This window comes from Lepidothrix coronata, unplaced genomic scaffold (assembly GCF_001604755.1).
Source record: "Lepidothrix coronata isolate B3197 unplaced genomic scaffold, Lepidothrix_coronata-1.0 Scaffold5, whole genome shotgun sequence".
Classification (NCBI taxonomy): Eukaryota; Metazoa; Chordata; class Aves; order Passeriformes; family Pipridae; genus Lepidothrix; species Lepidothrix coronata.
The window spans coordinates 12,229,019-12,239,583 of record NW_016690185.1 but is presented as its reverse complement, the minus strand read 5'-3'; the positions used below and the strand labels follow the sequence as shown (position 1 = coordinate 12,239,583).

The following is a 10,565-nucleotide window of genomic DNA, read 5'->3' as shown; positions in this document are numbered from 1 at the left end:
AAAATACATTAGATTTGGTCCAGCACCAGTGCAGGAACGACTCAGCTGCATGGCCAGGAATAACTCCATCTATGTGGTTGCAAACATTGGGGACAAGAAACCATGTAACTCCAGTGATCCCGGCTGCCCAAGTGACGGTCGCTACCAGTACAATACGGATGTCGTCTTTGATCCGGAGGGGAAACTGGTGGCTCGTTACCATAAGGTAAAGTGGCCTTGGAAAGGCAGGAACTAATTTTCCACTACTTCCAAAATGTCTCCTTTGGAAAGAGAATTAGATGCCAGTCATTGTCCCATGTCAGAGTTCTGCTTCTGTTTATAATTTGAAAGAATCTCTCTCTTGCTATGAAGTATTGATGCCAAATTTGCATTTCCTGTCATGTTTCTCAAAACCGACTGGTATGAAAAATGATTGCTCTGGTGCAATTTAGTGGCACGTGATTTTGGTTGACTTCCTCAGATCATTAAATCCCTACTACTGGAAATCCTGCTGCTGAAGCAGCTTCAGTTTTCAGTGCCAGACTACCCCTTCATGTTCCAGGATTTGAAACATTCATCTGTATCTCATTATAGATGAGTACTCTGATTTGAGAAAGACAGGCCCCTTCCTATAAATTTTTTTCTGATGCTGTTTCAGCACTGTTTTTGTACAATGGGAATTATTTGGACAAAACCATGGACCTAAGATGGGTGTTAAAAGAGATGAGGGCTTTGAAACGTTTGCACCCAATGAAAGTTCTTTCAGTATTATGTTCTTTCCTGCAAGTTCCATCAAAGTTGTTTATGAATTATGTGCCAGATATCATACCAATGTGGCTAGAGTGAAGTCAGTTGTTTATTTAATGCACTTTGGGCCCAGTGTTTCACCTTGTTGTTCAGAGATGATGCCAAGATATTTATTTGTGAGCAAACTGGGTGAAGGGAACACTGTTAATCCGAGTCTGGTCCCCCCCTCATTCCAACCTAGCATGACCCAGGTGCTGAATTATAAGTTCAGTAAATTTGGACCTCTTTTCTGGCTTGGTGTCCATGTTTATTGTCCAGGTCACTTGGACAGTAATAAAGAATTGTTAAAAAACATGTATGTGAAGGAAAAAGGAAAATGTTGGAAACCAAGAATGTTTGCAAACTTGGATTTTTCTGTTGGCTGAGATCATCTGCCTTTCCCCCATCAGCCCAGCCTTTGTTTTCTTCTGTGTTCTACAGTCTTCCAGTACTGTCTCATGCTTCATGCTGGTGTTGTGTACTTACAGCACTTCTGGGCATCTCCACACCAAGGTCACCAATTCTGTCTCTTGGCACCAGAACCTCCCTGCTCCTCTTAAATTATTATTATTCTTCTGTGGGCATTTTGGTCACCAGAAGTATAAACCAGGTAGGGAGAGTGGAGAGATTATTTTTATGATGACATCAGCAGACCTGAAGACAGCCAGCTGCTTTCCTAGCTAGATGCCACGGCAATATGTGTCTCCCCGTATCCATTTTTTGGGTACTATGATCATACAATTTTAGCCTGACTTCCTGCATGTGAGGGGTTCCAACATAGGTCAAAAATTTTCACAAGTCATTCTGAACAGTTTTAGGGAATGACTCCAGGATCTCACAGTAAGTGCCTCTAACTGATTTCTCTTTTTTCCTTCCCCTACAGTATAATCTTTTTACAACAGAAACTCAGTTTAATTACCCAAAAGAGCCGGAAGCTGTCACCTTTGAGACTCCCTTTGGGAAGTTCGGCATTTTCACTTGCTTTGACATCCTTTTCCATGAGCCTGCAGTGGTCCTGGTGAGCAAGATGCAGGTGGACACTGTGCTCTTCCCAACAGCTTGGATGAATGTTCTGCCATTTCTGACTGCAGTTGAGTTTCACTCTGCCTGGGCTATGGGTATGCGTGTCAACCTGTTAGCTGCCAATACTCACAAAACCAGCTTGGCAATGACAGGTAATTTCACTATGTCCGAAAAATCTTTATAACCGTGAATCTATATGTCTTGTTCTACAAGGTGATTTTGCAGAGGAATATAATGTGTTTATCTGGAAGTCTAGTCACCAAATTTTAAACCTGATAGATTCCATCTGTTGCCATACAAGGCACAGCAAAACTTGTAGTGTTTTCTTTGCCCTAGCTTCTTAGGATTTTCCTTTGTTCTCTAATGTCTCTAAACAATTAGTAAGTTACTTACTACTTACCATTCCTTATACCTGAATAGAAATTTTGCCACTTAGGCTCTTTTCCTCTCCACATCTAAATCTGTGATTGAATGCCAAACTGTAAATATACTTGTAAACCATGTACATGGCTACATTTATTCTGGCCAAATTAAAGACTTATTTGTAGCCGTATTTAACATGATTATGGAAGAGCTTTAAAAACAAACTTTCAAATCTGTTGCAGTAACACTGCTAAGAAGTCTACATTTTCACTTTACAAAGTAGGACTGATTTTTTAGAGCTTAGTTTATGGGACAGTATATTTCAGTTAGACCAGTATCTTCACTGAGCTGTGAAACCACAGTATTGTCTTTAGGCTTCTCATTTTACATCCCTGAGAGGCTTCTGCTTGTTGTCCGTTTTATGTGGCTCTTTGGCAGTGATGGGTATGACAGATCTACTTTGATTTCCCTCGGTTGCTTGGTGCTGGTCAGATGTGAATTCCCCACACTGGGAGGAGTTCTCAGCCAGTTTAAAGGGGGCTGGACAACTGCTCCCTCCTTACGTTTTCACCAGAACCAGCCTGTGATACTTGACTATGTTGTGTTTTGGATTGTCTCAATCATAGGTGGTCCTTTCACTTCAATTAGCTGAGAATAAAGGAATTACCAAGTAACTTAATTGCATACAGGAGAAAAGAGAACTGAGGAGGCTATAAATAGAATCAGAGCAGAACAGAAATAACATCCTCTGCCTTTGGCTACACTGAGCAGACCTCATCCAGGGGAATAAATGCTATTCTTTGCCAAAGCACGAGCTCTATGTACTGAGTTGTTAATGGTCACCTTTAATGAGACTGAAATTTCTGTAATCTTTATGGAATAGTTGATGAGCTAGCAGTAGGGACACTTAAAAGGACAATATGATTTTTTTAATTCTTGAACTGACTGTTGTGCTCTCCTCAGGGAGTGGTATTTATGCACCAGACGGAGCCAGGACATACTCCTACAATATGAAAACTGAAGATGGTCACCTCCTCATTGCTGAACTAGATGCACACCCTTGTCTTTCTCCTGCCTCCCCACCTGCTGTCAACTGGAGCTCATATGCTTTGAGTGTCAAAAGATTGTCACAAGATGACCATGATTTCACAGGAATCATCTTTCATGATCAGTTCACTTTCACTGAGCTCACTAAGCCTGGGGGAAATCTCACTGTCTGTCAAAAAGACCTCTGCTGTCACTTGAGCTACAAGATGGCAGGGAAACGAGATGATGAAGTTTACGTGCTGGGTGCTTTTGATGGGCTTCATGTTGTTGAAGGACAGTACTATCTGCAGGTAATTCTTTGGAGGGGGTTACTTGCTTTAGGAAGCTTTTTTACAGGGAGAAACTTTCAGCTCCGTGGTGGAAAAAGACAATGATTCTTTTGTATGCTGGAGTCCTGGTATTGTTTTTGTTAGCAATGGAAAGGAGTTGCTAAAACATCCAAGCCTACTTACCTTTAAAACCAACAAAGGCAGTGGAGAGGTGTCTAAGCTTCTTTTAAATTCCCAGAGTGCACTCACTATTTTTTTGGGTGTGCAATATTGGCTAAATTTAGATCTTCTTCTGTGCCTATCTGCAGTAATTATTCTGAATCTCCTCTGCATCACAGAATCACAGAATAGTTAGGATTGAATGGAGTTCTCTGGAGATGATATAGTCCAACACCCTGCCAAGGCAGGGTCACCTAGAGCAGGTTACACGGGAATGCATCTGGGTGGGTTTTGAATGTCTCCAGAGAGGGAGAATCCACGAATATCCTGGGCAGCCTGTTCCAGTGCTCTGCCACCCTGAATGTAAAGAATTTTTTCCTCATGTTGAGGTGAACTTTCTTGTGTTTTAGTTTATGGCCATTGCTCCTCATCCTGTCACTGAGCACCACTGAAGAAAGTCTGGGACCATCCTTTTGGCACTTTGAGATGTTTATATGCATTGATAAAATCCCCTCTCAGTCTTTTCTAGACTAAACAGACTCAGCTCCTGCAGTTTCTCCTCATAAAAGAGATGCTCCAGACCCCTAATCATCTTTTTGACCCTCCCCTGGACCCTCTCCAGTATCCGTTTGTCTTTCTTGTACTGAGGAGCCCAGAACTGGACACAGTACTCCAGATGGGGTCTCACTGTATCTTCCTCAAAGAGTTGCTGTTAAAAATCAGTTGATCATAGCTATCTTTGTAAGACAGTTTAAAGTCACAGAGATGTTAATTTTTTTTCATTACCCACATCATAGCAATGAAGTTTACTGAAATGGCATATGACTTTTACTGGAAATATCCCGTCTTCCTCTCTTTTAATCAAATGTTTGGGAAGACAGTGAGTTACATCCTGGCTGAATTTGCTTAAAGCCATATCTGAAAATATTCTTTGCCTTCATAATTAAGTTATTGTGCCACCAGACTATACTTTTTTTTTAGTTACTTCTGTCTGTCAGCACAGCCTCTGCATACCAGCTGGTACAGACTCCAGGATATGAGGGAAAGTCTTAAACAGAAAACAGCTCATCTAATGCATTTATGAAGGTAGCTTGAACAAATTCAGTTCTTGGTGAGCTTGGTTGTAAAATTTATTTCAGTGGTTGTGGAAGCTGCCAGGTAGTCTCTACGAGTACTGAAAGTTCTAGAGAAGACAGGAATTTCTACTCTTCTTTTTTCACTCAGTATTTTTTCATTTCTTCAGAACATATTTTTTATTTCTCTGCTTGTTTGCATTTCAACACAAAACTATATTCATTGAAGAATAATACTTCTGATTTTTGCAAATATGCTTCTGTTCCCCAATATCTGACAAAATAGAAAAACTCCACGATTATGAGCCAAACCAGCCAACATCTTCGAATCACTCCTGAATAATAGGAGTGCTAGCACCCTATTTCGTATTTCCTCTTGAAGACCATAAATATTTATCAGCTGGATAATTAAGGACAATAGGGAAACACTGATTCCTACTTTCCTCTATGTGCTACAATTGCTAACACTAAATTCTAACAGAAGATGCTAACTTCATCACCTTGGCCTGTATTCACCAGGATTTGGATAGGGAATATCAAATTCAGGTTTCCCATGGACTACCAGGCCATCTAATGAGGTGTCATTACCAACATGTACAAATACTAGTAGGCAGACCTGGGTGTATACTTGCACAATGTACCCATGAGAAGGACTTTGTTTCATTTGCCTAAAATTTCCATTCACAAACTTATCTTACACATGGGAAAGGAACCTTCAAATAAGAGAACTGGCAATAGGAAGAATTAGTGGAAGTGACAAGACTGGGCTTCAGAGGTGAAATATGGTACTCTGGCAGCACTTACATCAGAGGCAGTCTATTTGTAACTACTAAGGCAATGCAGGTCTGGAATACTGCCAGTCAGATCAAGGGGTGAATAATAAGGTACAACTAAAAAGGAGTTGCCTGAAGATTATGAAAAAGATCCTGTGACTCTCATCTGCTCTGACACATACCGGCTTTGATGACACAAGGCTTTCCTATCAGAGTGTTTCTATCTTGCTAAATACGTTGTTGTCTTCTCCTCCCTGCAGATATGCACACTGCTCAAGTGCAAGAGCACAGACCTGGACACATGTGGGCAGCCAGTGGAGACAGCTCAGACCGAGTTTGAGATGTTCTCCCTCAGCGGCACATTTGGCACCAACTACGTCTTTCCAGAAGTGTTGTACAGCGGAGTGCAACTGGCCCCTGGGGAGTTCAAGGTAATGGAATACCCTGGAGCTATGTCACGCCAGGTCCTCTGCAGGATAGTCATGGAATTAACTGTGTCAAAGCAGCCAAAGTGAACTTGCTCATAGTGAATAATTGATCTATTAAATACCTTTTAATGAAATCACTAGTTTCAGTAAGAGATAGGGTCTGACGTTCCTTCTTCCTGTTTGTCACATTTTTCTGAGCTCTTAGTGTGTTCATATAGGTACTTCTCTAATCACATTCTTCTCTTACCTTTTTCAATCAGGTGCTGAATGATGGGCGCTTGATAAATAAGACAAAACCGACAAAACCAGTCGTTACTGTGACACTTTTTGGACGGTGGTATGAAAATGATCATCTGAAACAAGACCCACAGCCAGCAACCTTTCTGTGATTGAAGCTGAACACTGTTTTCAAATGAGATACAGCATCCTCTACTACAACAAAACCTGCCACCACTTCTTGGTCAGAACACGACATGAATCATCATTTCTTGGAAATCTCCGTTGAACCAAAACTTGGAATCGAAACCTCAAGTTATTCTGCTTATCAGTTCTGAAGAACATCTTGGCAACACCTCCTGCCTGCACTGGATGCTATTCAGTGATGGAACTGTTTGCAACCAGTAAACAAGTCACTAAGTTACCTGGTATCATAGCAGCTCCTCCCTCACATCTTCTCTATGTCTTTCTAGTTGTATAACACCAAAATATTTAAAATAAACCTTGTCCTTTACTCCTTCCTGTTAATGCTGTAGATGAATTCCTGCCCTGTAGATGAATTTGCTCTAGGGATTAGAGGATTTAGAATTCTACTTCAGACCAACTACTCCTGGTGAGAAGGCACTGTTCACATCTTTGGTTCCTCTTCTCCCCCAGTGACCTGTGTTTTGTTGCTGCTGCTGGACCCTAGTGACCTTCTTTCAGCACATGAGTTTCAGCACATGTCATGATTTGTGGCTGTGTCCTTAAGAGTGGTCAGAGACCTCTATTAATCTTCTTTCTCCTTCCTTTTCTCCACACTGGCACCATTACTTGCCTCACCATGATGCTCTCAAGGTCCTCAATCCCGTGTATTTCTGTTATGGAGCTGGTGAGACACTGGGAGTGCAAATACTTTCCAAACACCAGCACTGATTACCACTGCTGTGTGCCATATGACCTTTTTTGTTTTCAAATGTAAATAAATACTCACATGTGACATAACATAGTCTCATGTCTAATAAACATAATGACATGTTTATCAAAAACCCCAGACAATGTTCTCTGACTCATGAAAGCTCAGCATCATTGCTGCTAGAGCCATGCTGTCTTAAAACCTAGTTCACTGTTGGAGTCAGTTACTGTCTGACCACAGACTGATCGCGGTCCAGCAAGGGATTTTCCAGTGTGGTCCTCTTCCTGTGGGTACAAATTCAGTGCAGATACTGTACTTGTGCCCTGGGAACCTAGTGGGTGATACCACAACTTTCTCCCAGGGAAAGGATCTGGATTTAAGGGAAGCACCCAAGAAAGTCTCATCTTAGCAGGAGTTGTGTGGCCACTCTCAGAACTGAGAGGCAGCTTCTTCAGATTTGCTCACTGCTCTTGCCAGTCCTCTGGATAAGGGAATGTGTGCGCTTGTAGTGTATAGCTTAACCCTGAATCTGGTGAGTATCTTGAATCCAGGATTTGATTCCAGGCCATTGTTTTTTGGTTAAGGTATATTTGTATGTTGAGTATTTTCCTGTACAAGACTGGCATAAGCCGTCATGGCACTAAATTCTTATTGCTACAAAGATTGCATAACACTTATTGTGAAATATGTTATTGTGTAAAATGAGTCAAGCATACAGAAAGTAATCTTATACAAGTCCACCCATTACCCACATACCAACTTACTCTGTATAAAGACAAGGCTGTGTGTAGCCACAGATGGCAATAAACACTTCTTCGAGGGCAGTGCAGAAAAAACCATTTTGGTACCTGACAGCTGAGTCAGAACCAAAGAAGGTAAGAAACTTGGGTAACCAAATACAAGTGATTTTTGTGCACATGCAGCTTTAGCTTCAAGATTTCTTCTGGAGTGATCTGTAGGCATAAGAAAGCAGGTTGCAATAAGCAAAATTTAGAAATTGTGGCTCCTATTCATGATGCTCTTCGAACAGAGACCTTTGGGCACCAGAGATCTTCAGAGCTCGGTTATTGAGTGGTGGGTGTGCTAATGGATTTGCTCAGACAATCAGCCTGCCTGGCACCACCCTGAGATGTGCAGCAGCCCCCAAAGACCCTGTAACTCTGAGCTGGTGCTGTGCTGAGCTGGGGTGGCACAGGTAGTGCCCATGCTGGGGCCCGGCCACCTGCCTCCTGCAACCATGCCAGCACCCCTCATTGCCAGGTTGGGGCAGGAATGTGTCCATACTTGTCTCTGCCAAGATTTCCTGAACTTGTTGTCTTATTGTGACTCAGGTTTGCCTTAAGCTGTGTTACTGCAGCAATGCTATCCCTGAACTTTTTGTAAATCTGTCAAGTGATATGTTTCTTCAGCTGCAGCACAGTGGTGACTTCTCAGTGACTTCCTGCTGGGGATGTAAGGCAGAATTGCTCAATGCTGATGGCTCTCTTGCCTTTGATATTGTGAGACTTTCCAGGCAGGGTGATTGCATTTCCCAGTGTCTGTTGGCTTTCTGCCACCCTGGGGAATTCCCAGGTTTCATGCAAGACTTCCTCCTTTAAATCCCAGTCTTTGCTTGCCCACAGCCTCCTCTTGGGTGACTTCCAGGCTCCAGACGTGGGGCTTCCTAAAGCTTGTGCCTCTGCCATGTTTTTGGTGCTGTCTGCTCTGGAAGCCTGTCACCTGCAAACCTATGTCAAAGCTGTATATGAGCACAACATAGTCTTAGAATCACAGAATTACTGAAGTGTTGGTTTCTCCTGAGGAAGCCTTGGTGCTGATGGAGGAAAAATCAGTCTTTTGGGTGACACAACATAGTGAAGAGGAAGGTTTTTTCAGGATGAAGAATATTTTCTTTGGCTTCCTGCTAAGTGGTAATTATGAACCAGGTTATGTTCTTTCATCCTCACAGATATACCACCAGTTCTAACTAAGGTTTTTCTAGGCCTCATCTGAAACTATAGTAGTAATATTCTATTTACAAAATACTGTGCTAAAAATTACCTTCCATGAGAAAAAAAAAAAAAAAAAAAACCTGCTTTCTAAGGGTAATTTCAAATTGCTTTTGGTGTAAAAACTTCCTTTTGAAAGGACAATAGTAAGAAAAAAATCTGTGTTGTTTAATTCTTTCTCACAAAACAAGCAAGTATGTTAGCTCTAGGCAGAGAGGTCAGCATAGTTCAAGGGATAGTTTGCAGTGTGAGCCCAGCAAGGAGGACATTCTCAAGGCACTCACTACAACTATAGTAAGCCTCTGGCCAAAAGCAAGAAGTATGACAGGACTGCGTGTCTCATAAGCACCAATAAATCATCTGTACTCTGAAACATGACAGCTGTACTTCATGCAGGTGGTCTGCCTTCAGCACTGGCTGAAGCTTTAACTGATGGCACCATGTGCAGTAAGGTTATATGTAGTAGTGTGCCCAAACCAAGGGAGTCTGGGCTCTCACCAAGATGGGTTTAAAAGCCTGGATCGGGATGTGCAAATGGAGTGTTCAAGTGCTCCTTCTAATGGAGCCCCTTGTAGATTAGCATTGCTTCTGACAAGCTCTGTTAGCCTTTTGTTCTTCTTTTATTTTAAACATTTCTTATTGGAAACAAGATCCCATTCCTAGAAATGTTCCTTTGACTTTTTATTGTAAATAAATGTCCTGATTGTTGGGAGAAATATTCTCAGATTACTCAACAGGAGATTATTTCCAGAGCAAATTTATTAGTCTTTACTCCTCCTCTTTCTATCTGCTTTATATTCCCCATGCCTGATCCAGGAGCTGCAAGGCACCAGCCATGCTCCCTTCCCAGCCTCTCCTGCATGCTGGGGTATTTGCACTCACAGTCCTTCAGGCCCTTGCCTCCGACACCTTCATTGCAGCCGTCTACGAGCACGCAGTCATCCTGCCAGATCCCACTGACAAGCCTGTTTCTCCCGATGATGCTTTGGCCCTGATGAACAAAAACATGGATGTCTTGGAAGGGGCCATAAAGGAAGCCGCCCAGCAGGTACCAGATGTAACATGAGGGTTGTTAATTAGTGTTTTCTGCTCTGTCTGACCCCCCTGGTTATATGTTGATGGGTGAGCTTCTAACAGAGCTTGTTGTGACAGGGTGCCCACATCATTGTGACTCCTGAAGATGGCATCTATGGCTGGCAATTCACAAGAGAATCCATCTACCCGTACCTGGAGGATATCCCTGCTCCAGTGGTGAACTGGATTCCCTGCACTGACCCCTCAAGGTGATTCCTTCTGCAGTGATTTATGTGGTTTCAAACTAGTATCTCATGGAGTCATGAGCAGCTCCCACTAAATGCATAGGAACTGCTACTGCTTTTGACATAAGTTTCAATTAAATTTGAGTTTGAAGGTAAGTTACATGATAAAATATATAGCGTGTCCATGACTAATTGGTGAGGGAAACATTAAAAACTTTTTTTTTTTTTAATTAGACTCTTCAAGGAGAAATTCAAACAACATACAGAATTTGAGTTATGAAAAGTAGAGGAAATGTCTTTTTTTTTG

General features: G+C 42.0%; 2 protein-coding genes across 4 annotated transcripts in view; both read left to right on the top strand.

Moving 5' to 3' along the window:
* The window catches only part of LOC108504753 (pantetheinase-like), an 11,531-nt gene extending 4,387 nt beyond the window's left edge, over positions 1 to 7,144 (top strand). For both annotated transcript variants that reach the window (XM_017830154.1, XM_017830147.1), the window contains 5 exons: positions 13 to 205; positions 1,649 to 1,940; positions 3,115 to 3,488; positions 5,733 to 5,903; positions 6,161 to 7,144. In XM_017830154.1, the coding sequence (XP_017685643.1) occupies positions 13 to 205; positions 1,649 to 1,940; positions 3,115 to 3,488; positions 5,733 to 5,903; positions 6,161 to 6,289 (1,159 nt within the window). In that variant the 3' untranslated portion in view covers positions 6,290 to 7,144. The remainder of the gene's footprint in view (positions 1 to 12; positions 206 to 1,648; positions 1,941 to 3,114; positions 3,489 to 5,732; positions 5,904 to 6,160) is intronic.
* The window catches only part of LOC108504764 (vascular non-inflammatory molecule 2-like), a 20,239-nt gene that overhangs the window by 4,369 nt on the left and 5,305 nt on the right, over positions 1 to 10,565 (top strand). Inside the window, exons 3-4 of one of the 2 annotated variants that reach the window (XM_017830177.1) lie at positions 9,816 to 10,047; positions 10,152 to 10,282. In XM_017830177.1, the coding sequence (XP_017685666.1) occupies positions 9,835 to 10,047; positions 10,152 to 10,282 (344 nt within the window). In that variant the 5' untranslated portion in view covers positions 9,816 to 9,834. The remainder of the gene's footprint in view (positions 1 to 9,815; positions 10,048 to 10,151; positions 10,283 to 10,565) is intronic. The other variant, XM_017830167.1, reaches the window with a different exon arrangement.